Source organism: Melopsittacus undulatus, chromosome Z (assembly GCF_012275295.1).
Source record: "Melopsittacus undulatus isolate bMelUnd1 chromosome Z, bMelUnd1.mat.Z, whole genome shotgun sequence".
NCBI classification, from domain to species: domain Eukaryota; kingdom Metazoa; phylum Chordata; class Aves; order Psittaciformes; family Psittaculidae; genus Melopsittacus; species Melopsittacus undulatus.
In genome coordinates, this window is record NC_047557.1 from 79,323,653 (window position 1) to 79,346,055 (window position 22,403).

The 22,403-nt window shown below is 36.6% G+C and overlaps 1 protein-coding gene across 1 annotated transcript in view; it reads right to left on the minus strand.

Annotated features, from left to right (window-relative positions):
- The window catches only part of LOC101875606 (uncharacterized protein KIAA0825), a 181,079-nt gene extending 160,333 nt beyond the window's left edge, over positions 1–20,746 (minus strand). The window contains 6 exon segments of the mRNA XM_034073242.1: positions 1,444–1,554; positions 8,803–8,985; positions 11,988–12,178; positions 19,116–19,266; positions 20,495–20,532; positions 20,534–20,746. Of these exon segments, the coding sequence (XP_033929133.1) occupies positions 1,444–1,554; positions 8,803–8,985; positions 11,988–12,178; positions 19,116–19,266; positions 20,495–20,532; positions 20,534–20,746 (887 nt within the window).
- Between the last annotated feature and the right edge of the window lie 1,657 nt (positions 20,747–22,403).

Sequence of the window (22,403 nt, forward strand, 5' to 3'; positions counted from 1 at the left end):
GGTATCAGCATTTCCTTTACATACTTTTACACAGCAGAGCGTACTCATTTGTGAAGTTATCTTCCAAAACTGATAATCCACAGTATAATTTAAATTTTGACCAATGGCTTTGGAGGGCATCAAAGAGATTAACATGTTTTCTACAGTGAGTGCTTAATGAAGCGTAAATTTTCCCAGAAATAGAGTAGATCCCTTTTCAATTGATCATGTAGTCATTCCCTCTCCTATATCTCCTATTTTTCTTTCTCTCTACTCATGTATAGCTTAAAAAGCCACTGACAAATTTCATTGAATCTCAACTGAGAGGTAAAAGTACTTGATCTTTCAAGCTTTAGAAAAAATTAAATTACTATTTCAAGCAGGGGAAAGGACACATTCTGAATTCTACAGTTATTCACTTGATTTGGTGTTCCAGCTAGCCAACCACACAACTGATTCACAGCATCTATTGCTTCTGGCTCAGCAGGTATCAAAGTGACCCAGGAAGGAGATAACAGTACTGCTGAAATGTAGTAGGAGTGAAGATTAGGAAGAGAAATCAGCATATTTTGTGTAGTATGGAGCAAAATCGTAGGGAAGATACTGCGATATATAAGGTATAAGATATTGTGTATATAAGGTAAGAGGCAGTAAATCCACATCACACTGGTCATTGGGAGGTCACCATAGTTCACCACTCACATGATAACGTGTTCCTCCAAAATATAATAATACTTTCTCATAAAACACAATAACAATTCATAAAAGCAGCTTTTCAGGAAAATTGAGTGAAAATCTCTCAGGAAATAATTTTTGAAGAGGAGGAGGAGGTGAAGGGGTTAGGAGAAAATCTGCACTGGTGTGGGAGTGCTTCAGGTTCAAAATTAGAAAGGGAATGACAGCACAGCTGGTAGTATACATCTCATATGAAACTTGTCATTATATGCAGTGACACAGAAAGAGAAACTAAGTTTTTGCCTCTAATCATGCAGTAATCTCTCAAAAAATCAACCATGTTCAAGCAGCATATTTTTCAATGAGTTATTTATATATCTTTTTTTTAACCAGCAGTCATAAACAGGGAGGCATATATTCTTTATTATAAGCCTTTCAAAACAGCAATTGTGCTGAAATACATTATTGTCAAGAGCTATATACTCTTTAATTAAAAGAAAAAAAACTTCCAGATAACTTGAATATCAAACATAATGAATAGACTAGCAAAAAGCTACACAGTGCACTGCTTTCAGTTTGGCCTTTCTTACAGACTGTTAAAGTTTGAAAATTAGGAAAATTTACAATGAATTTAAAAAGATGTTTCTGTGTTTTTTCTTAACCATTATATCAGACATGTCTTAATATATAGATTTTTCAAAATGTTGAAAAGACTTAAAAATGTAAGAGAATTTGATTATTATTGACCAGCTAGTGATTCTTTAACAACAATCAACTTTTGATACTCACTTCAGTAAGGAAGAACAAGATGCCGGTATACAAAATAACCAGTGTAATGGGTGATAAAAGACTTCTGAAAAATCTTGAGGAAGACGTTCATCAGAATTGTCTAGAAATGTCCTGAAAAAAACCCAAATACTTCTGAATTACATGGAAGCAAATCCCTTCAGATCACTACTATTAAATACATAAAAATACACAGAAAATCCCTTAAGACAAATAGTACTAATATCCATATGCATACATGACTGCAAATTTATTTATGTACTGTTAAAAATATCTAATATATCTTATTTATATTCACTCTTTGAAACTTGGTATCTAGCACTGTTAGTACTGTTAAAGCAGTTTTCTTTGTATTTTCACTCCTATATAGCACGTTTTCAAACTATGTTTGAAAATGCATTGCATGAGCATCATTCTTCAGTCATTCATTTCTATAGTTCTTTTCTTTCTGCATAATACATGCATCATATTAACAATACTTTTACCATAATCAAGCAAAATATCTTTTAAAATTACAATGGTTCTCTTTTGATTAACATTCAAGTATTTGCAGTAATTTGATTAAACTGGGCAAAAAATTTGAACCAGAAGCTTTGGAACTTCACTGGTTTGTAAGAACTAGAATGCTGGCTGAAAGAAGTACTGTTTTCAAATATAAAGACTAGTGAAGAATTAGATAAGCTAATTTTATGTCACTTCTGCATTACTTCACTCAAAGGATGTGAGAGGCAAAAAATCAAATGTGTTCAATTCACTGATACTAAAAATTAACTGATTTTATTAATTAATAATATTATGATTCTATATATGTATATAAATAGGAAAATAAAATTTAATATTTGCTTTTAATTATTATTTAATAATAATAATAATAATAATAGATGTATTAGTATTTGTCAGTTCTGTAGCAATCACTAAATGCAGTAATGTGATAAGAATGGATGTCCCTTCAGCTCTTACCTTTTTACTCTCATTTACACTGAACACAGTTGCATCAGAGAGGATATAGTCTTTTACATCCATCCTCTATTAACTATAATCAGTGATCACTTCTTTTGCACCTTATTTTTTAAAGTAAGTTGGCTGTAAACTTTCCATCTTAATAGCTTTCCTTCCCTGAAGGTTGTTCCTTTATGTATCATGTCTGGTATTTTCTAAGCTATATAAAGAAGGCAACTACCTTTAAAAATGCCACCTCTACAGAACTCATTTATGGTATATTTGCTTTACTTTCTGAAGTGATTCAATGTCACTCCCACTCTTAAGTCAGTATTTCTATTGCAGTAAGAGTAGAAAGACATTTAAAAATACCTCAGGAAAAGACATGAGGAGTGTTTCAGGACAAGAGGATCTTTTTACAAGATGCTAAAAAAAGCTCCTGTCATGATATAGAAAGAATGAGAACGTATCTAAGCATTTAAAACTGGAGACAGAATTGAAACCCTTTGGAATAAAGACTTCAGGAACTCCTAACCTAAAAGGTAAGATCTCCTTTCTTATATGGTGCTTTGTCACCATGGCACTAATAGAATTTGTGCTTTGTCATTTAATTATTTTAAAAACTGTTTTTCAAAGCTGCATGTAAGTTATCGAGAAGTGTAGCTTCATGCTTATAAAGTCACTGTCTGAGACTCAGATGAAAGAAGAGAATTACACTTATGCAACAAAAAAGACAGGTGTGTAGCTTCTGAACTTCTCCAAAAGATGGGGTGATCTATTTAGAAAAAAAAGTTAGTAATAAAAAACCCTAATAGTGATAATTTACTACAGATTTCAAAATTATCTTAAGTAAGCAGGGAGTCTCATGGAAAAGAGGAGCTGTAAATGGCACAAGTTACTCCTGGGGAGATTCCAACTGGACACGAAGAAAATTCTTCACAATGAGAACAACCAGCGACTAGAATAATCTCCCAGGGATGTAGTGTACTCCTCAGAGTTGCATGCTGTTAAGATTTGTCTGGTCAGCATGCTGGGACAAAGCACTTATTGTGAGATGTCCATGGCAGGGGGGCTGGAACTAGACGGTCTTAAGATCCTTTCCAACCCTAACTATTCTATGATCCTATTCTATGACACCTAGTCTACGTCACGCTTTGCCTAGAAAAGTTGGACCAGATGATCTTGAGGTCTCTTCCAACCTGGGATCCTCTGATTCCATGACCATGGAATTGGAAGGGACCTTAAAGCTCATCCAGTTCCAACCCACTGCCAGAGGCAGGGACACCTTCCACTAGACCACGTTGTTCCAAGCCCAGTCCAACCTGGCCTTGAACACCGCCAGGGATGAGGCAGCCACAGATTCTGTGGGAAACCTGTGCCAGTGTCTCACCACCCTCATATAGAAGAATGATATCATGGTATCTGAGCATAAGGATTAGCACATAAGTGAATTTGTGCTCTTTGTGAATTCATGAAAACCTGAAAATTAAAAATAAGCCAGAGATTGTAATATAGACAAAGGGAGAACTTGAACTACAAAATAATTATCTTTAAGGCAGTAATTTAAACACTGTGAGAAAATTAGAGAAAAAAAAAAAAAACACCTTACTGTTTCTCAGCTGCTGAAATATTTTTCTTAATATAGTAAAGCATAAAGCAAACTTCCTACAAGAAAGCATGATAGATACAGTTTGGGTAGTAACCTAATAAAAAAGTCTACATCTTTTCTATTGAGAGTGTCTAAAGTGTTGAGAGACTTCTGGGCGTAAGCAGCTTGCTTAGTGTGTTTTTTTAGCTGTCTCCTAAGTACAAGCACAGGGCAGGCTTTTGGACTCTGAGGCTTGTAACAAAACCTCCATACAAATTTTTAAACTGAAACAGAGGGCCTTAAAATAGTTGAAATACTAGAATAACTTCAAATACTATAAAAAAATCAACTGTCTAATGAGAATACAATAATTCTGGTGCCAGCATTTCTCAGTGTCCACTGCTGGCTGTGTATTTCCTGTCAGGAAAAACCAACTCTGTGCCAGACAGTTTAATTCAACCACTCTTCTGACAGACATATAATAATAGCTAGTAGGAGATTTGTTTTGACTACAAGTTATGTTAAAGCAGCTGCCTATAGTCTCAAAGCAGTGTATGGCATCTGTGAAAGTATTTAATACCACAGCAAGATTCCAAGCTACAGTAGTTTAATTCTTCAGTAGAGTATGACAAGGTGAGAATTGATCTTGTAAGCCTCAGTGCAGGTGTGAAAAAATGAGATGCAAACAAGATGCATCCTAATGGTATTTCCTTGGAGACTTCAAATTATTTAGCTCTGTATAAGGAAAAAAACATGACTAAGAAGCAACTTCATGAATTAAAAATCATACACTAACATTAGGAGAAATATTTTCAGTTATTACAGTTGAATGACAGATATCTTTACCCAACAGACAGCAATTTTACCAATAGAGTCTCAAAATTATTCTCTCATAATTCAAGTAATTTACCTGATTTCTTGCTGAGAAAGTAAGACATGATAATTCATAGCATCGAAACATAAAGAGGTGCACCCAACTTAGTATCTTCCCTAACAGAAAGATTGTCATTTCCCACTCAGTACAAAAGACTAAAGAAAACAGAAAACAACAAGAATGTATCTGCTCCAACCTGAGCAACCCTCAACATGGTGCAGAAGGCAGTCTCTTGTCTGAAGTCATAAATGGGTGTGTTGTAGTGCATATTGCTGGCCTGCCTCTGGATGATTTGATTTTGTAAAAATAATGACTGAAGAACAGCATTGGATTGCCCTACAGAATCCACAAGCAGGATGGAAACTCTTAGAACCACTGCAAAAAACTAGCTACTTGAACTGAGTAACTGACAACCTTGCCAGTGAGTAAGACTATGATAACTGGAAATTCTGAGGGATGAAAATCCCCCCTTTTTTCAGAGGTTTGTGTAAGCAGCAAGAAAATAACAACACCTAGTAGTTTTGGGGAACACATCCTGGAGACTGCTGTTGTTCAAGAAGTTCCTCAACAACCTTGACAAAAGCAGACAGATGCCAACAGGCATCTTGAACATTTGCATATGTCACTAAATGGAGGAAAGCAGTACAGTAGGTAATATAACAAACAGTAGAGTGCCAAGTGATGCACGACTGGGCCAACAGAAACTCACAAAGTTCACTGAGATAAAGTGCAACTTTTTGCTCCAGCAACAGAATTATAACAACCTTGGCTGGGCACAGACTGCCTGAGTACCTACCCCTCCCAACCCCAAGACTGGGGTTTATAGGCAGCAGGTGGCTGAAGTGAGGCAAACAGTGTATTGTCACTAGAAACAATGCAAACCATACACTGGGCTGCATAAGGAATATGGCAAGCAACCTAAAGATTGCGATGCCGTATCTTATGTATTTTTCCCAGGTGTGGGTCCTACAGCTCAGGGAGGATGTGACAAAACTGGAATGGACTAGACTGCAGCATCTATGATGACAGGTTGAGGGATCTAGGCTCCTTTACACTGGTGAAGAGGTGACTAAAGGGTTGAATCATCTAATGGCAGCCTACCCAGAGTAATTACACAGTCAACACTGACAAACTTTTCTGAGCAGGGGTTGATATGATATGGCAAGTCATAGCAAGCAGTTTTAAAGGTTCACACTAGATATTAGGCAATACTTTGCAGCAAGGCAGTGCAGCCATGGAACTGGTTTGCCCAGAGAGGTTGTAAAAATTTCAGGTCCCAAAAGTTTACTTGGGTCAGCTAACACAGTCAGGTCTGACTACTCTTGGTGATTGTGCTGCTTGGAGTAGGAGGCTGGACTAGATGATCTCCACCAATCCTTTTCAAACAACACTTCTACTACACTAAAGCTACTTCAGGAAGGCCAGAGAACAATGAAGGAAAATGAAGCACAGAAAACTGAGTATTAAAAACTGATGAGTCAAGATTCATGGGTGAATATAGGACTGAGTCTAAGAAGTCTTTTCATACATAAAAGAAACTTTAAGTGGCAGCAGAATGCAAAATGTTAAATCACAAAATTAGGAAGAAGAAAGCCAGAACTGCTTTATTTGAAGTTAAGGATATTATTAATTTTTCAGCACCCTTACTATTTCATTGCATTTCGATAACGTAATAAAGAATCTTGAATAATTTTAATTCTCTGGAAGCAATAGTTTAAAATAGAGGCTCTCTAGTAAGCTGGAAATGAACCAGTCACTTTATTTTCTAATTTACCACATTAGACAACTTTCTCATATTTTATTTATCATATAATATTTATCACATTTTATTTATCATGCAATTTTTTATTTATCATATTAGACAAATCCTGGAAAACAATGTTCTGTCCTCACCACTTTTCTGATTACACAAAACTTTTCCTGAGCAGTCCAAAGATTAATTTAAATCTAGGCCCTGCACTGAAATCTGCTAGCACCAAAAGTGAGCATGAGAGATTTAAAAGAAAAATCTTTATTTAAATTCCAGTTAATTTTACAAATGTTTTGAGAGATACAGTGTCAAGCTAACTGATGGAAATTTTGATTACACATCTGTAATTGTAAAGAGAACTGATAAAGGATTAGTTTCCTTTAAAATCATGAGGAGTTTCTAAATTTGTTGTTGATAGATTCTTAACATGGTGAGCTACCCATAACTCAGTAATCAATGGAGCTAGGAATTCAACATAAAATTCAGTATATGAAAGTGCTTCCAACTGGATATGATCATTCAAGAAGTATCTGTTTTTTCTTTCTATCTGGACACTGGGTTAGGTTAAGGTTACTAACAAATATTGACTGTAATGAAACACACAATATAAAAGAACTGTTTGGACAGTGAAGTCTCACAGGTTCTGAAAATTGAACTTTTGAATACACAGTTCATTAAAAATGCCCCTTTTTACTTACACAAAAGCATGTGTCATATCTCTAACAATGTTTTTCAGTGTTAATATTGGTTTTGTAACTACATAACAGAATATGAAATTTTTTTATATTCTTCTTACATAAAGCTGCCAGATTTTGGTTATGATTTGCAGAGTACTTTGCAGTAAATTAAATAAGTTGCTACATCCTGTGCATGTCAAGTTCTTGATCTCAAGAAAATCAAATTATGATACTGACATTTATATGCCTAAATGTGAAACCTATATGACCAAGTTGTTAATCTGTAGCATTTTACATAAAATAAAAATATGCTGCCTCACTCTCTCCATCTGCACTTTGTTCTGAAACTCACTGAGTTCTCAAGTTAGCACAGCTTTTATAATCATTCCACATATAGAAAACTCTGCAAACAACATGGATTACTGGAGGAGCCTAGAATAGCTAAAAGAAACAGACTATGCTACATTTTTTAGTTCATCGTTCTAAGGGCTTTCATGAAGAAGTAGAGGAAGTTACAGCTACCACAATGTCCGTTCCTGGCTCCATTACTGTCATCACAGCAAGACTAGATAATCCGCTAATGAATCATCTTTTTAATTACTATTTTTTCATAAGTTTGCATTTTATAAGATCAGACATCTAGTTATAATCCACTTTTGCATGTTCCTCAGAGCCTACAAATGAAGAAAAGATTGCAAAGAGCCCACACATAGGAAAAAAATATTTAAAAAAGCTTAACTGCAGGCCACCACCCTCTTATTTGCACAACCAGTATCACCTAGTATATTGTTGTTTAGAATAATAACTAAAATCCAGTTGAATAGGACTTGGCATTCTTAGTTTTGGGGTTTGTTAGTTTTTTTTAATTTGTCATCTCAGTTTGTATAATACCAAATTTACAGCAGATTTCTTTCTTAGGATCAGAGAATGGTTTGGGTTGGAAGGGACCCAAATGGATGAGTTAAAGCTTATGCATTACTTATAGAATTATTATGGGATGTTAGCATAATGTTCTAATTCACCTGGAAGCTCTAGGTAGCTAAATCTAAACTAGTAAATGTGAAGATGAAAATCTTTTCAATTGCATAAGTGACTAAGTCCTTGAAAAACCTTACCACAGGCTTTGATGCCATAGTAGTAAACATTTTTAGACAGATAATAATATGTTTCCAATACGTCTCCTAACTAAACAGTAAATTGCAAATTTAGAACAGTAATTAGTAATGAAATTCTACCGTTTGTGTTACAGCAGAAATCTAACCAGATATTCACTGCATTCTGTATCATGAGCAGACAAAATGTGAAGTACAGGACTTGATCCAAAGCTAATTAAAATCCCACAAGATATAATTTTGCTTTAGGTAAGCTTGTAAGGAGAAGTTCAAGACCAAATCAAGAAATAGTCGAAGGTTATAAAGATGAGTCAACACTATGCATTGCATTTGTATTTCAACACATTATTCACCTAGTAGATATACCCATGCAAGTTCAAGAACCAATTTTATCTCAAACTGAATGTTTAAATCATACTCACTCATACAAATTCTTCAGTGGTGAAGTTAAAATAGCCAGCACAGACAGCAGACTATTGCAGTGGCTATGTATTTTATAGATCCTGAGATCTCTGTCTTCATGTGGATTCAGAAACTCCTTAACAGACCTACAAACTGACCAGAGCATACCTTCAGTGGACATCAAAATTGCTGCAATATCAATTCTGTAGGGAAAAAAAAAAAAAAAAAAAGTGAAAATACCATTACTTGGGATATCAGGAGAGTGGTAAATTTCAGTTAAATAGAGCTTTCCCCTGACAACATAAAATACCTAAATCACAGCATGGACTTCAAATTTCATCATTTATCAGTGGTGTAGGAATTATGAACTACACTGTAAAAATCCAGCACTTCCACAGAAAAGTTGTTATTGACACTAGTCAAAAGGAGACTTAAAAAATTAGGAAATTTCCTCTTTCAAAGGACAACGCCACTAGGAAGAAGCACCTTATTTTCTAAACTACAACTAAATACAATTAAATTTTGATTTCTTTATGACAAAATTATAATTAGAATGCTCATACTTTTTTTAAATCCTGCTGGTGCAAAAAAAGTAATGATAAGTGACCCAAATCTTCAGTTTGTAAGACTTAAACTGCCAGGCAATATAATACAATATGGAGCGTTTCTGAGTCAGTAATGTGTTGCTGTTGATACTGGGTGGCAGAGCATAGAATCATAGAATCATAGAATAGTTAGGGTTGGAAAGGACCTTAAGATCATCTAGTTCCAACCCCCCTGCCATGGGCAGGGACACCTCACACTACAGCAAGCCACACAAGGCTTCATCCAACCTGGTCTTGAACAACGCCAGGGATGGAGCACTCACAACCTCCCTGGGCAACCCATTCCAGTACCTCACCACCCTAACAGTAAAGAATTTCTTCCTTATATCCAGTCTAAACCTCTGCTGTTTAAGTTTCAATCCGTTACCCCTTGTCCTATCACTACTGTCCCTAATGAAGAGTCTCTCATCAGCATTCCTGTAGGCCCCCTTCAAATACTGGAAGGCTGCTATGAGGTCTCCACACAGCCTTCTCTTCTCCAGGCTGAACAGCCCCAACTTTCTCAGCCTGTCTTCATAGGGGAGGTGCTCCAGTCCCCTGATCATCCTCATGGCCCTCCTCTGGACTTGTTCCAACAGTTCCATGTCCTTTTTATGTTGAGGACACCACAACTGTACACAATACTCCAAGTGAGGTCTCACGAGAGCAGAGTAGAGGGGCAGGATCACCTCCTTCGACCTGCTGGTCACGCTTCTTTTGATGCAGCCCAGAATACGGTTGGCTTTATGGGCTGTAAGCGCACACTGAAGCTGGCTCATGTTAATTTTCTCATTGACCAACACCCCCAAGTCCTTCCCCGCAGGGCTGCTCTGAATTTCCTTTTTGTCCAAGCTGTAGCTGTGCCTGGGATTGCTCCAATCCAGGTGTAGGACCTTGCACTTGTCATGGTTGAACTTCATGAGGCTGACATCAGTCCACCTCACAAGCATGTCAAGGTCCCTCTGGATGGCATTCCTTCCCTCCAGCATGGGATACTGTCCTAAACAATAGCAAGAACTCAAAGTACAACAATATAATCTCAAGGGCTAACATACAACAGATAGGAAACAGATGGATAACACAAAATATATGGCGGGCATGATAATGGAGTTAAAAAAGTACCTCATTACTAAAAGCCAATGGATACCTATGTGATCATCTGCATTTTTAAGGGTCATCTTATTTTGGAAAAGTTAAGCAAACATGAATTTGTCCTTGGGTGATATAGTTTTAGTGTGAGGTGTCCCTGCCCGTGGCAGGGAGGTTGGAACCAGATGATCTTAAGGTCCTTTCCAACTCTAACTATTCTATGATTCTATATTGCAGATCAGATCCGTAATATTTCAAGAACCACTGGAAGAAAAGCCCCCCTCCAAAGTACTGTCTTATAAATGAATGCGTAAAGCCTCTATGATAAAAATATATTGAATTATCTCAATTAAAAATTAATTTTTTCATTTGTGGATGGCTGGATACTTCAATTTACTTACTGACAAATTCAAGAATAGCCTTAGTAAATAAAAAAGCTTCTCTACAAAATGACAATATAAAAAAATCTTTCTTGTTTAGTATTTTGAAGCAAATTCATATAGAACTGACTAATACCACATTTAAGAAGTAACTATATCAATACATATTTTTCATATTTCAGGGTATTTTGACTTTCTAGGAAATTTACAGCAGTTTTCAGGAAACTTCTCTGTACCTAAAGATACAAAGTCATGGTAAATTAGTGCAGGAATAGAGCATATAAAATGGCATTTTGATATGTAGAATATAACTTTTTTTTCCCCCCAACTATTCTAAGAATGTGAATTTGTGCAAGCTACAAGTTATTCAAGTTTCCATGACATTGCTCCATTTCATAATAAAACTTATGATGATAGCACATAACTTTAAGCTCATACAGAATATATCTATGCTGAGTGTGTCTCATTTCCTACAAACAAGAAAGACAGGAAATGCACCAATTTCTTTAATACACAGCATTTCATAGAAAGAGAAAGGACACAGGTAAGGTAAGCTTCCACCCGGAGACACCTGCTTTAGTATTTCTTGAAGAGACCCTCATCTCTGTCAAACTGTAAGAATCCCAACAAGAACTTCCACATTCATACTTCCAAAAACAACAGAAGGAACAGCCTGTTTCTTCTCTCTCCTGCATCACTGGCTTCTTTCTGCAAATGTTCTGATGTGACCGTCTAGCTCTTCCACTTGAAAAGCCCAGGGAAAACCCAAATTCTATTGGAACACATTGGAACACATGGAACTTCATGGAGCAATGATTTCAAATCCTGATGCTGCCAACGCTGCCCACATTTTCAGTTGCTCCACTACTCCCCAGTCCACTGTTTATCATGAGGCTTTCAAACCAAGTAAGCCACTTATGGAACAATTTCACCAAGAGTTCAAAAGAGGTCTTTGATTCTGCCCAGTTTAGTGTATGACCACCAAATATACTGATATACACAAAATATATTGAATGAAAATGATGTCCAAGTAAGAAACTGTGTCTATCCCCTCTGCTGTGTTAACACTTAAATTCGAGTGAAAGAATTGCATAATAGAAAAGTAAGACTTACTTATCCATTAAAAACTTGTATTAAGTATAAAACCATTACCTGATTTGTGGTGTCCTCTTGTAACTGGGGCAGGCCTGACAATATCTGGAGGAAAGCATAGACAAAGATTCCTCTAGTACATCTGTAAGAATCTCCTGGGCTGTCTTGGGGGGTAGAATAGTCCATAGATCATGATGAAGAGCACAGCAGAAGTAATGCCACATCTGGACAGAGAATGAGCATCTTTCCCCCTAGCAAAACCACCAATAAATAATAAGAACACAGGTTCCAAATGTCAATTTAGTTCCTGTAACTCTAATTAATCCAATCTGAAAGAAAATAGATTAAAAGTTTCAGGCACATAATGACCAAAAAGTGGTGCTTGACAAGTTCTGAAATATCTTTATTAGCAAGAAAACTCATGTTCAATTTCAGTTACGAAACTAGAGCTCTGCCACAAAACCAAACTACAGCATTTGACCTCTTATATCCTTAATTAACCTATTCTCAAAACCCACTATGTTTTAAGATTAGTTTAAAAACACGGACAGTACTCTGTGCTCACTATAATAGTCAGAGGAATTTAATATAAGAGTTTCTTTGTCCTCAAAAGAAAATAATAATTTAAATTACTTAAGCATACCTATTTCAACAAACTCATAATTGCTATACATAACCATGATTATGAAACTTTTGATTATATATGATGGAAATGCAGTAAGAGCAGAAAAAATAACAACTGAACAATTAAAATGATAATAAGAGATGTTCAGAATCTTTTAGTAAGATTAATTTTCATTTTAGAATGGTAACTCATTGAAACAAAACAGTTTATAGGAAGGAATCAGCATCAGTATTAATATTTCATTATTTATACAGAACCACACCAATACGATACAAAGACAGAGGAGTCAAAGTTGCAATGGTTAATCCATAACATCTCCCAGTACATGATTCAAATCACATCTAAATATTTCAACTAGTACCTATTCAAAAGATTCTATTATTCTCTGCCCATAGTAAGGAGGTTAGAACTGGATGATCCACCTCAAACCATTTTATGATTATAATAAAGCTGCATCAGAACAAAGACTTGAATCTTAACTTCAAAAATTACAATGGAGTTGAGAAATATCTTAAGAATTCGTTGATTTTTTAGGATTATAAAAAATATAAAATAACCTCATGAGTTCTAAAACACTGTAAGAGTTTGATATGCGTTCGTTAATAATAATAAAAAAAATCTGTCTTCTTTTTTACACATACCACATGAACAGGTTATTGGGAGTTTTCATTATTCAGTGTTTCTCTGCCATAATACTGAAAATGTATTTTATATTAAAAACTGGTAAATTATGACAAAGAAGGAAAGTACCAAACTCTAAAGCAGAACAGAGAAATGTAATACAGAGAAGTTTCAAGACAAAATTATATGCCTACTTTTCTTCATACATACAACCATGGACATCTTATAACTGCTTCAAGCATATTTCAACTGGGAAACCAAACCAAATCACTCTGGTATTTTGAACAACGAAGCACTTGAAAAGTGTTTGCACACAAGCAAAATAGTCTTATATTGTTCAAAAATTGATAAAATAATGGATATGCTAAAATAATTTTCTGTTTTTCTTATATGAAATAAAATTACATTGTTATAGAATGAAATAATAAAAAAGTACAAGTTTAATTCACAACTCATACCATAACTCCATAGCTTTACATAATTCAAATGCTGAATCATTTCTGTAAGATGGGGTTTCTTAGACTCATTACCATGACTATTCTTGGGATACATTCCAGTAGAACTTGCCAGAAGTAAATCCCTAATCCTATCTCACAGACATTTTGTTAACTTCTCCCTTTCTTTGTAAAAACATTTCAACTGTTACAGAATAAATTTGCCAGGTAAAAAATAATTAGTTTGAATGCCTAATGGAAGCTAATTTATTTAGTTCATAGAATCATAGAACAGTTAATTTAAAAAAAAAATAAAAATTTCAAAACCCATGCAGTCTTAGCAACCAGAAATATAATTCTAAACTGACTATTTAACATAGTTATTTTTTTATTTACTGTGTTGGCGAGTTTTACTTTTTAAGTATGTAACCTGAAACACAAAATGCTTCACTTTCTCTCTTTTATTCAGTCTAAAGCAGTAAATTGAATAAAACCCATTTTCTAACATTGCACCTCTATTGCAGAAGCAACAGCGTCACTGAAGATCTAAATAAGATTGTTCCCCTTTTCTGACCTGTTTTTCAATTTGTTGCCATTTGTTGCCACTTCTACTGGTAAACATCTGCTGTTTTTACAGGCTTCATATTATACAAACAGATATGAGCTTTTATTTAGCTTACATATCAGGAAACAAGTAGCTGTGTTTTATTGCATAAGCCACTCAATATTACGTTTGAACAGACAATTCTTTATTCTTTGACTATTAGAAAACATGAGTTCCCAAAGCTACAACAGATGTTTGCTACACTAAAGGCTCCATTCAGATGCCTAAGCCGGAGGGCTGGCCAGTGACACAGTGGGTGTTCAGTGTACCAAACCAGAGTTTCCCTCCCTGGCAGCTTAGATTCCAAGTGCTGAACAGGAACTGCTCTCAGAGGTCAGCTCACATCTCACATCACCACCAATTAACTGCTTGTTTCACACAAAATCTCTGCTTAACTTTCCTAAAAGGCATTCAGGACCTTTGGTGATATCACAGTGATTATAATAGTAATGTGTTCACACTCTAATTATAAATGGTTTTTTAGCTTTTAATCACAGTTGCCACTAATAAGTTAGGTGCATGTCAGAGGGAGGATGGGTGAGCAGGTTATGAAATCGGTTATGAAAATCCAAAAGATATCTTTTTCTTATTTATTCTTATTTTTAAAATGCAGCAAATTATTTTACAGAATGTAATAACCACTTGCTACCAATCTTGGTCTTCTCAGATATCAGCATTGTACAAACAAATGGATATGAAAACTGCAGCTCTATGTAATCAAACACACTGTCTCCTACCCTTTCCTCCTTTCCCTTTGTCTTTCAGTGGGTTTGGCTTTTTCTTGGATGACTTACACAACAAGTAAGTCCAGCAGTCTTATTAATCAATATGTCATTAGTGGCGGACAGAAAGTAAGGCTATCACATAGAATCTTAGAATCATAGAATAGTTAGGGTTGGAAAGGACCTTAAGATCATCTAGTTCCAACCCCCCTGCCATGGGCAGGGACACCTCACACTACAGCAAGCCACACAAGGCTTCATCCAACCTGGCTTTGAACACTGTCAGGGATGGAGCATTCACAACCTCCCTGGGCAACCCATTCCAGTACCTCACCACCCTAACAGTAAAGAATTTCTTCCTTATATCCAATCTAAACTTCCCCCGTTTAAGTTTTAATCTGTTACCCCTTGTCCTATCACTACAGTCCCTAATCAACAGTCCCTCACCAGCAACCCTGTAGGCCCCCTTCAGATACTAGAATGCTACTATGAGGTCTCCACGCAGCCTTCTCTTCTCCAGGCTGAACAGCCCCAACTTTCTCAGCGCATCTTCATACAGGAGGTGCTCCAGTCCCCTGATCATCCTCGTGGCCCTCCTCTGGACTTGTTCTAACAGTTCCATGTCCTTTTTATGTTGAGGACACCAGAACTGAACACAATACTCCAAGTGAGGTCTCACGAGAGCAGAGTAGAGGGGCAGGATCACCTCCTTCGACCTGCTGGTCACGCTTCTTTTGATGCAGCCCAGAATACAGTTGGCTTTATGGGCTTGTGAGCACACACTGAAGACACCTCATGCTCATTTTCTCATTGAATGCTGAGAAAATGATTATGATTTTGATTCATCATCTGAATCTCTTCTCTGCCCAACCTGTAGCTGTGCCTGGGATTGCTCCCAGCCAGGTGTAGGACCTTGCACTTGTCATGGTTAAACTTCATGAGGCTGGCATCAGCCCACCTCACAAGTGTGTCAAGGTCCCTCTGGATGGCATTCATTCCCTCCAGCGTATCAACAGAACCACACAGCTTGGTGTCATCGGCAAACTTGCCGAGGGCACACTCAATCCCACTGTCCATGTCACCGACAAAGAAGTTAAACAAGACCGGTCCCAACACCGATCCTTGAGGGACACCACTCGTTACTGGTCTCCAGTTGGACACTGAGCCATTGACCACAAATCTTTGAGTGCGACCATCCAGCCAGTTCTTTATCCACCGAGTGGTCCACCTATCAAATTGATGTCTCTCCAATTCAGAGACAAGGATGTCATGTGGGACAGTGTCGAACGCTTTGCACAAGTCCAGGTAGATGACATCAGCTACTCTACCTCTGTCCATCAGTTCCACAGCCCCATCATAGAAGGCCACCAAATTGGTCAGGCAGGATTTCCCCTTAGTGAAGCCATGCTGACTGTTACCAACCACCTTGTTTTTCATGTGTCCTTAGCATGCATTCCAAGAGAATCTGCTCCCAGATTTTGCCAGGCACAGAGGTGAGACTGACTGGTCTGTAACTCCCCGGGTCATCCATTTTCCCCTTCTTGAAAATGGGGCTTATATTTCCCTTTCTCCTTTTATCTGGAACTTCACCTGACTGCCATGAATTTTCGAATATGATGGACAGTGGCTTCGCAACTTCATTTGCCAGCTCCTTCAGCACCCACGAATGGATTTCATCAGGTACCATGCACTTGTGCACATTCAGGTTCTTAAGAGAGTCTCAAACCAGATCCTATCCTTCAGTGGGCCCAAGGTCTTCATTCTCACAGTCCCTGTGTCTGCCTTCCAAGTCTTGGGTGGTGAGGTCAGAGCATTTGCCAGTGAAGATTGAGGCAAAGAAGTCATTCAGAACCCCAGCCTTCTCCAAAACCAGGGTAGTCAGCTCTCCCAATAGCTTCCTGAGGGGGCCTACGTTGTCCCTAGTCTATTTTTAAGCTGCTATTTACCTATAGAATCCCTTCCTGTTATCTTTAACATCCCTAGCCAAGTTTAGCTCTAACTGAGCCTAAGTTTTCCTAACGTGGTCCCTAGCTTCCCGAACCACATCCCTGTATTCATCCCAGGCCACCTGTCTTTGCTTCCACCTTTTATAAGCCTCTTTTTTCCTGTGAATTTTTCTCAGCAGCTCCTTACCCATCCAAGGAGGTCTCCTGGCCTTCCTGCTGCACTTCCTTCTAGTCGGGAGGCAACACTCCTCAGCTTGTAGCAGGTGATTGTTGAATATTAACCAAGAGTCTTGGGCCCCCTTGCCCTCTAGGGCTAAATCCCATGGAACCTTGCTAAGCACGTTCCTGAAGAGGCCAAAGTCTGCTCTCTTGAAGTCCAGGGCAGTGAGCTTGCTGCATGCTCCTCTCACTGTCCTGACTGAAAGTCATATATTATTGGGAAAAATAAGAGTAACTTATATGATCCTTCAAGTGTAGGACTGCCATTTTGATTGTAATCAAGTATGCAAGACAAGAATGAGGAACTCACCAAAGTGCAAGGTATGTTCCAACTGAGGGAGGAGGCATTCATACCACAGCCTTCTCTTGATGAGTGGCAAAATCTTCTGGCACGTGACTCCAAGCTGCCCTTGCTCTCTGAGCTCAGCAAGATCGGTGTGATTTAAGAGGCAGTGTCTCACACTTCCTACAGAGCATAACCTCAGAAGGAACCACCTCTAGCCACTAGGAGCTTCAGTAGGCTGTTGCCTCTATAATAATCAATGTCTTATACCAACCTTTTTCATTTGAGATGCCTACAAGAGCACTATGGAAGAAGTGGCTGGCTAGTGTCAAGTCTCTTGCAGGCACCCTGAGCAGATCATGGTTCACTCTTGGGCCATGGTCCATGGCCCATTGAAAAGAACTGAGTGATGATATAAAATTACATCCCACCTTTAGTCCTGCAAGCAACACAGAGCTGCCAGCTTTCTTCATCCCTTTCTACACACATCAGCTCTGATCAGTGATGATAAAAATGTTTAACTAATCTATACCCTTTTTTCTTGGGACAGCTATTTCTGACAATCAGGTTTCCTCTACAGTCAATAGTTATTGGTTCCTTAATAAACAGAACATGGCACCATATGGTAAAGTGAAGATCATGTCATGATTTTTCAATTGCCAAAAGCTGCTAAATTCCTTACCTGATAACCGAGGACATCTGTGCTTACATTCAAACAAAAGTAAAATGATTGTTTACTTAACCTTGAGAGATGGGCATTTTGGTAATTACTCATGTTAAGGTCTGCAACACCTGTCTAGGACAGATTTTTGTCACTGACTCAGCAGCTTTTATAACACATCTGTAGTATACATGCATCACACAGACTTTTCTCTCATGTACGAGTTCTAGAAAACGGTTAACAAAACCACCCTAATTCTCTCACACAGCAAATGATATAAGGAAGAGAAGGATGTTGGCTCCAAGAGATCTCAGTTATTCATGATAAAAAAACATATAACACTTCCACTTCATCCAGAAATTAAGTGAAAATAATTTCAAACAGTATATGTCAGCCTATGTCTCCATTTGCTTGGAATGAAGAAAAAACCCCAATAAATGATAATTCACTTGATCATTTTTTCAGAGAATCATTAGGAGCTTTTTAGCAGGGTTTTTTTTCACAGAATCATTAGGGTTATGGTTTAAGACTAGATCTGTGACTTCAAAATGCAGATGAAATGGCAGTAGTTATCTCAGAAATATATTGTTGAATACAGAAAGTAACTATATTGATGGTCTGACTTTGTTACATTCTTCACTTACCAAAGGTAAAAAGGGGACCTAGTTAAAAAAAAAAAAAAGAAAAAGCGAAGAATCAGATTAAAAATTTTAAAGAGAAAACCTGCTATCTTTCATTTTCATGTCATGCTTTCTGTAAGAAGAAGAGATAAAATGACTTCTGAATGTCTTCTTAACTGAGTTCTGTATAAATGTCTTGAACTTCACACAATATTTTATTAAGCAAATGACACAAAGACTCCATCATAATGATTTATCTTATCTTTAAATGCTTGTGTTCCTACATCATTCCTACAGAGACGTTTGCCTGCAATAATACATATTTCAAAGCAGTAAAATCCAATAATCTTTATGTAAAAATAATGCTGATCTTATGCTTCTAATTAGTTAGAGAGCTGGCAACCAGTAAAACACATTTTGTAAAAGGGAGGCACAATAAACTTAACCTCACACCTCATAAAAAGCTTTGTAGTCATCCCAGTGGTGGCTCTCAGCATCCTGTAAAATGCTTGTAGCACAAACTCTGACGCAGTAGCTCGTAACTTGAAACTGAAGAACAGTGATGAATTCCTGATATTGTTGGACAGGCATGAGGGACATGGGTCTGTTCAGAGAGAATGATCAAAGAGGCAAAGATTGAAAGGCTGTGCAGTAGGAGGTAACAATCCCCAGTACTGCAAATGGTTTTGATTATTAGTTATCAATCACTAATTTCCTCTCGGTCTTGAAGGCTGAAACTAGTATTCACTTTTGAAAAGCATCTGACCTCTGTTTCAGAAATTCTTTAAACATATCTACTCATCTCCAAGTTCTCATTTAACCACGTCACTGAAAAATATATTCATTCTATTTTCTGAGAGAAAAGTATATTTTTCATTCAGTTACTGGGAGATTCTGGGTTGAAACATAATTGCATCGGCATCGAGTGTGATAAAGAAAACATAGAGTCCAGAAATTATTTTTGGTAGGCATATACTAAGAACCCTTCATAATACACGAGTAGAATTACTGAGCAATATTTTGGCTCAAACTTCCCATTCACGAAGATATACTTCATGCAGGAGAGAGTAAGACATCAAAGGGAAAGCAGCTCAGCAGTGCACACAAACCCTTAGAAATCCTACATTCCTTGAAAACTGCACCAGTTCAGGTGTCCCTCCCATTTTCTGCTTTTAAATTACATGTGTCAGAAAAACATGGACCAATAAAGAGATTCCTAGTATCTTCAAGTAAAATCTCCTAAAAGCAGAGCAAATATAATTATATTGCCTCCCATGGCAAACACTGGCATAAAATTTACACTAGTACTTCGTATCATCTCTAATTTTTATTCTGCGTGCAACAAAAATACATTCTAAAACTACAGTGGATGCATTTGTTCACATATTTGGATATAGATGATATAAGGGAAAAGCACAGGAATGTATATTTATACTGTCCTCTAAGATTGCGATGTGCTAAATCAGTTTTTATGAAAATTCAGCTACTGCAAAGGTCAGAAAAGGAAATTAATGCCTTAGCCTTTTATTTATATGATGGCAAAGAACATTCAGATCACTGGACTATCCTATTTACTTAAGCTTAATATATAAAAAATATTGATCTGTAAATCAAATGCAGATCTTAAACATACAAATAATTTGTTTTGCAATAGATGCTTTAGATTATCAACAGCTTTGATTCAGGTCTTTCCATAAGTAATACACCCAGTGAGTGTGCTGAAAAATATGATGCAATTTGGAAAACTACCACCATACTGTATCATAAAAAATGGAAAGAAGCCCTGTATTATTTATGTTTGAATTAAACCATTATAAGGCAAAGGGACTCACTTTTTGGTTGTTTCTCTCATTAAATTGCTATAACGCTGTAAAATGCTGAGAGACATATATTGCTGTGGAAAGGGCAGCATACAAGTCTTGCAGGGGAGCTTTGGAGGGGACGTCTTTGCTCTTCTCCTCCAGCTTTCCCAGGACAGCTGTTGCCACTTTGCTGCAGGCCTCCACAAAGTTTGCTCTAATTTCCTGGAGAGAATCATCTCTGCATGCCAGGGCCAATGGAAGTAATGTGTCAAGTTCTTCCATGATGTCAGAACAAAACTGAGAGAAATAAACATGGCATTGTTATCTGTATTCTGACAACACTGTTTAATTTATACACACTAGGGTCAGATTCTTGAATAATGAAATTGGCATAAAGCATAAATATATTAAATCAGCTTTAAAAAACATTTCATTCTGTTATACAGGGGAGAAACATTTATCTGCAGTAAATGAATTATTATTTCATTCCTTCTTGCTTGAAAGCTGCATAATATATGATGGGGAAAAAAATGAAAAACATCTTTGCTAGTAGTGCCTTCATTTTGTACATTAAAGCATAACATTAATTCCTTGTAAACAAAAAATAATTTTCTCAAATAATTTATTTTTAAAAATACAAAAACATATTTCTTAATACTGAATTTGAAAACAAACTTAACATTTCCATCTAAATTCATACACTGATCTCCATAAAATTATCTCCCAAAAACTTCTGTGTTATTTTGAGCAAATGTTCATTAACAGTATTTAAAATTTGCTAGAACAGTTGTAAAACTTACAAAAGAAAAAAAACAAAACAAAAACCTCAAAATTTCAAGCACATATCTCCTTAGAAAAAACAATTTAATTAACTATCATAAATGACCTTTCAGCCAAATCAAAGAACTCTAATTTGGCCATATTATTGGTTATGCTGATTAGTTAAATGGCATGTCTAAAGATATGAATACAGGAAATCTCTTTATAGCTACTCTTCAAAGCTTTCAGCATTTTCCCATCAAACTACTTGGTAACAGAGCTGATACTAATCAGAATGTTTTAGAACTTTTTGGATGAAAAAAAAAAATATGCCAGCAAAATTTAAAAGTTAATTCTTTCAAGTATAGACTATGGGCTATTGTATAAAGCTCTGCTCAGCCTCATATTATAATGCCTCTCACTTTCTTTTTAATTCCATTTATATAAGATATGGAATATTAATGGTACTGTAAGTACTTCAAAGTGTAGATGGCAAACAGCCTTGGCATTCTGTCCTCCCCTCAAACTTCAGATCTTTTGATACCTGCCTTAGCAATTCGTTTTGGTTGCTCCTCCTGTTGGACTGCTCTGCAGGACTCCCTCATTTGCTGGTTGTTTACAAGACTCATTGCATAGCTTGCAGTGGAAAACTCTTCTTTCTGCTCATGTTGAAGAATTTTAGCCGAAAAATCCTCTATTGCTATTGTTACACAGTGAGCCACAGAAGAAGAAAGGCCTTTAAATGCATTCCTCCAGCCAAAATTCAGCAAAATAGGCTGAAACACATATTTATATTAAATCAATCCAAATTCATTACTGAGTGTCATTATTGTTTGAAACTTATAAAACATTCACAATTAAACGAAAGGACACCATCACCATTTGAAATTAATCTGAGTAACTTAAAATTTGCTTGCCTTGAATTCATACTAGAAATAGTATATACATTCAACAAAAGTGAACATGCTTAACAATATTAAATTTGTCATCAAATTTTAAAGAAAAAAATTTATAAATGATTCCATATAAACAAGACAGCTTTTTAAAAGCCATACTTCATCTTTACATTTATAATCTTTAACAGAATGCACTTAATCAAGTAGAGCCATTTTCAACAGTTTAACAAGTAATCCAGCAATGTATACCCTGCAATAATTTTCACTGCAAGGCAAGGAGTGGA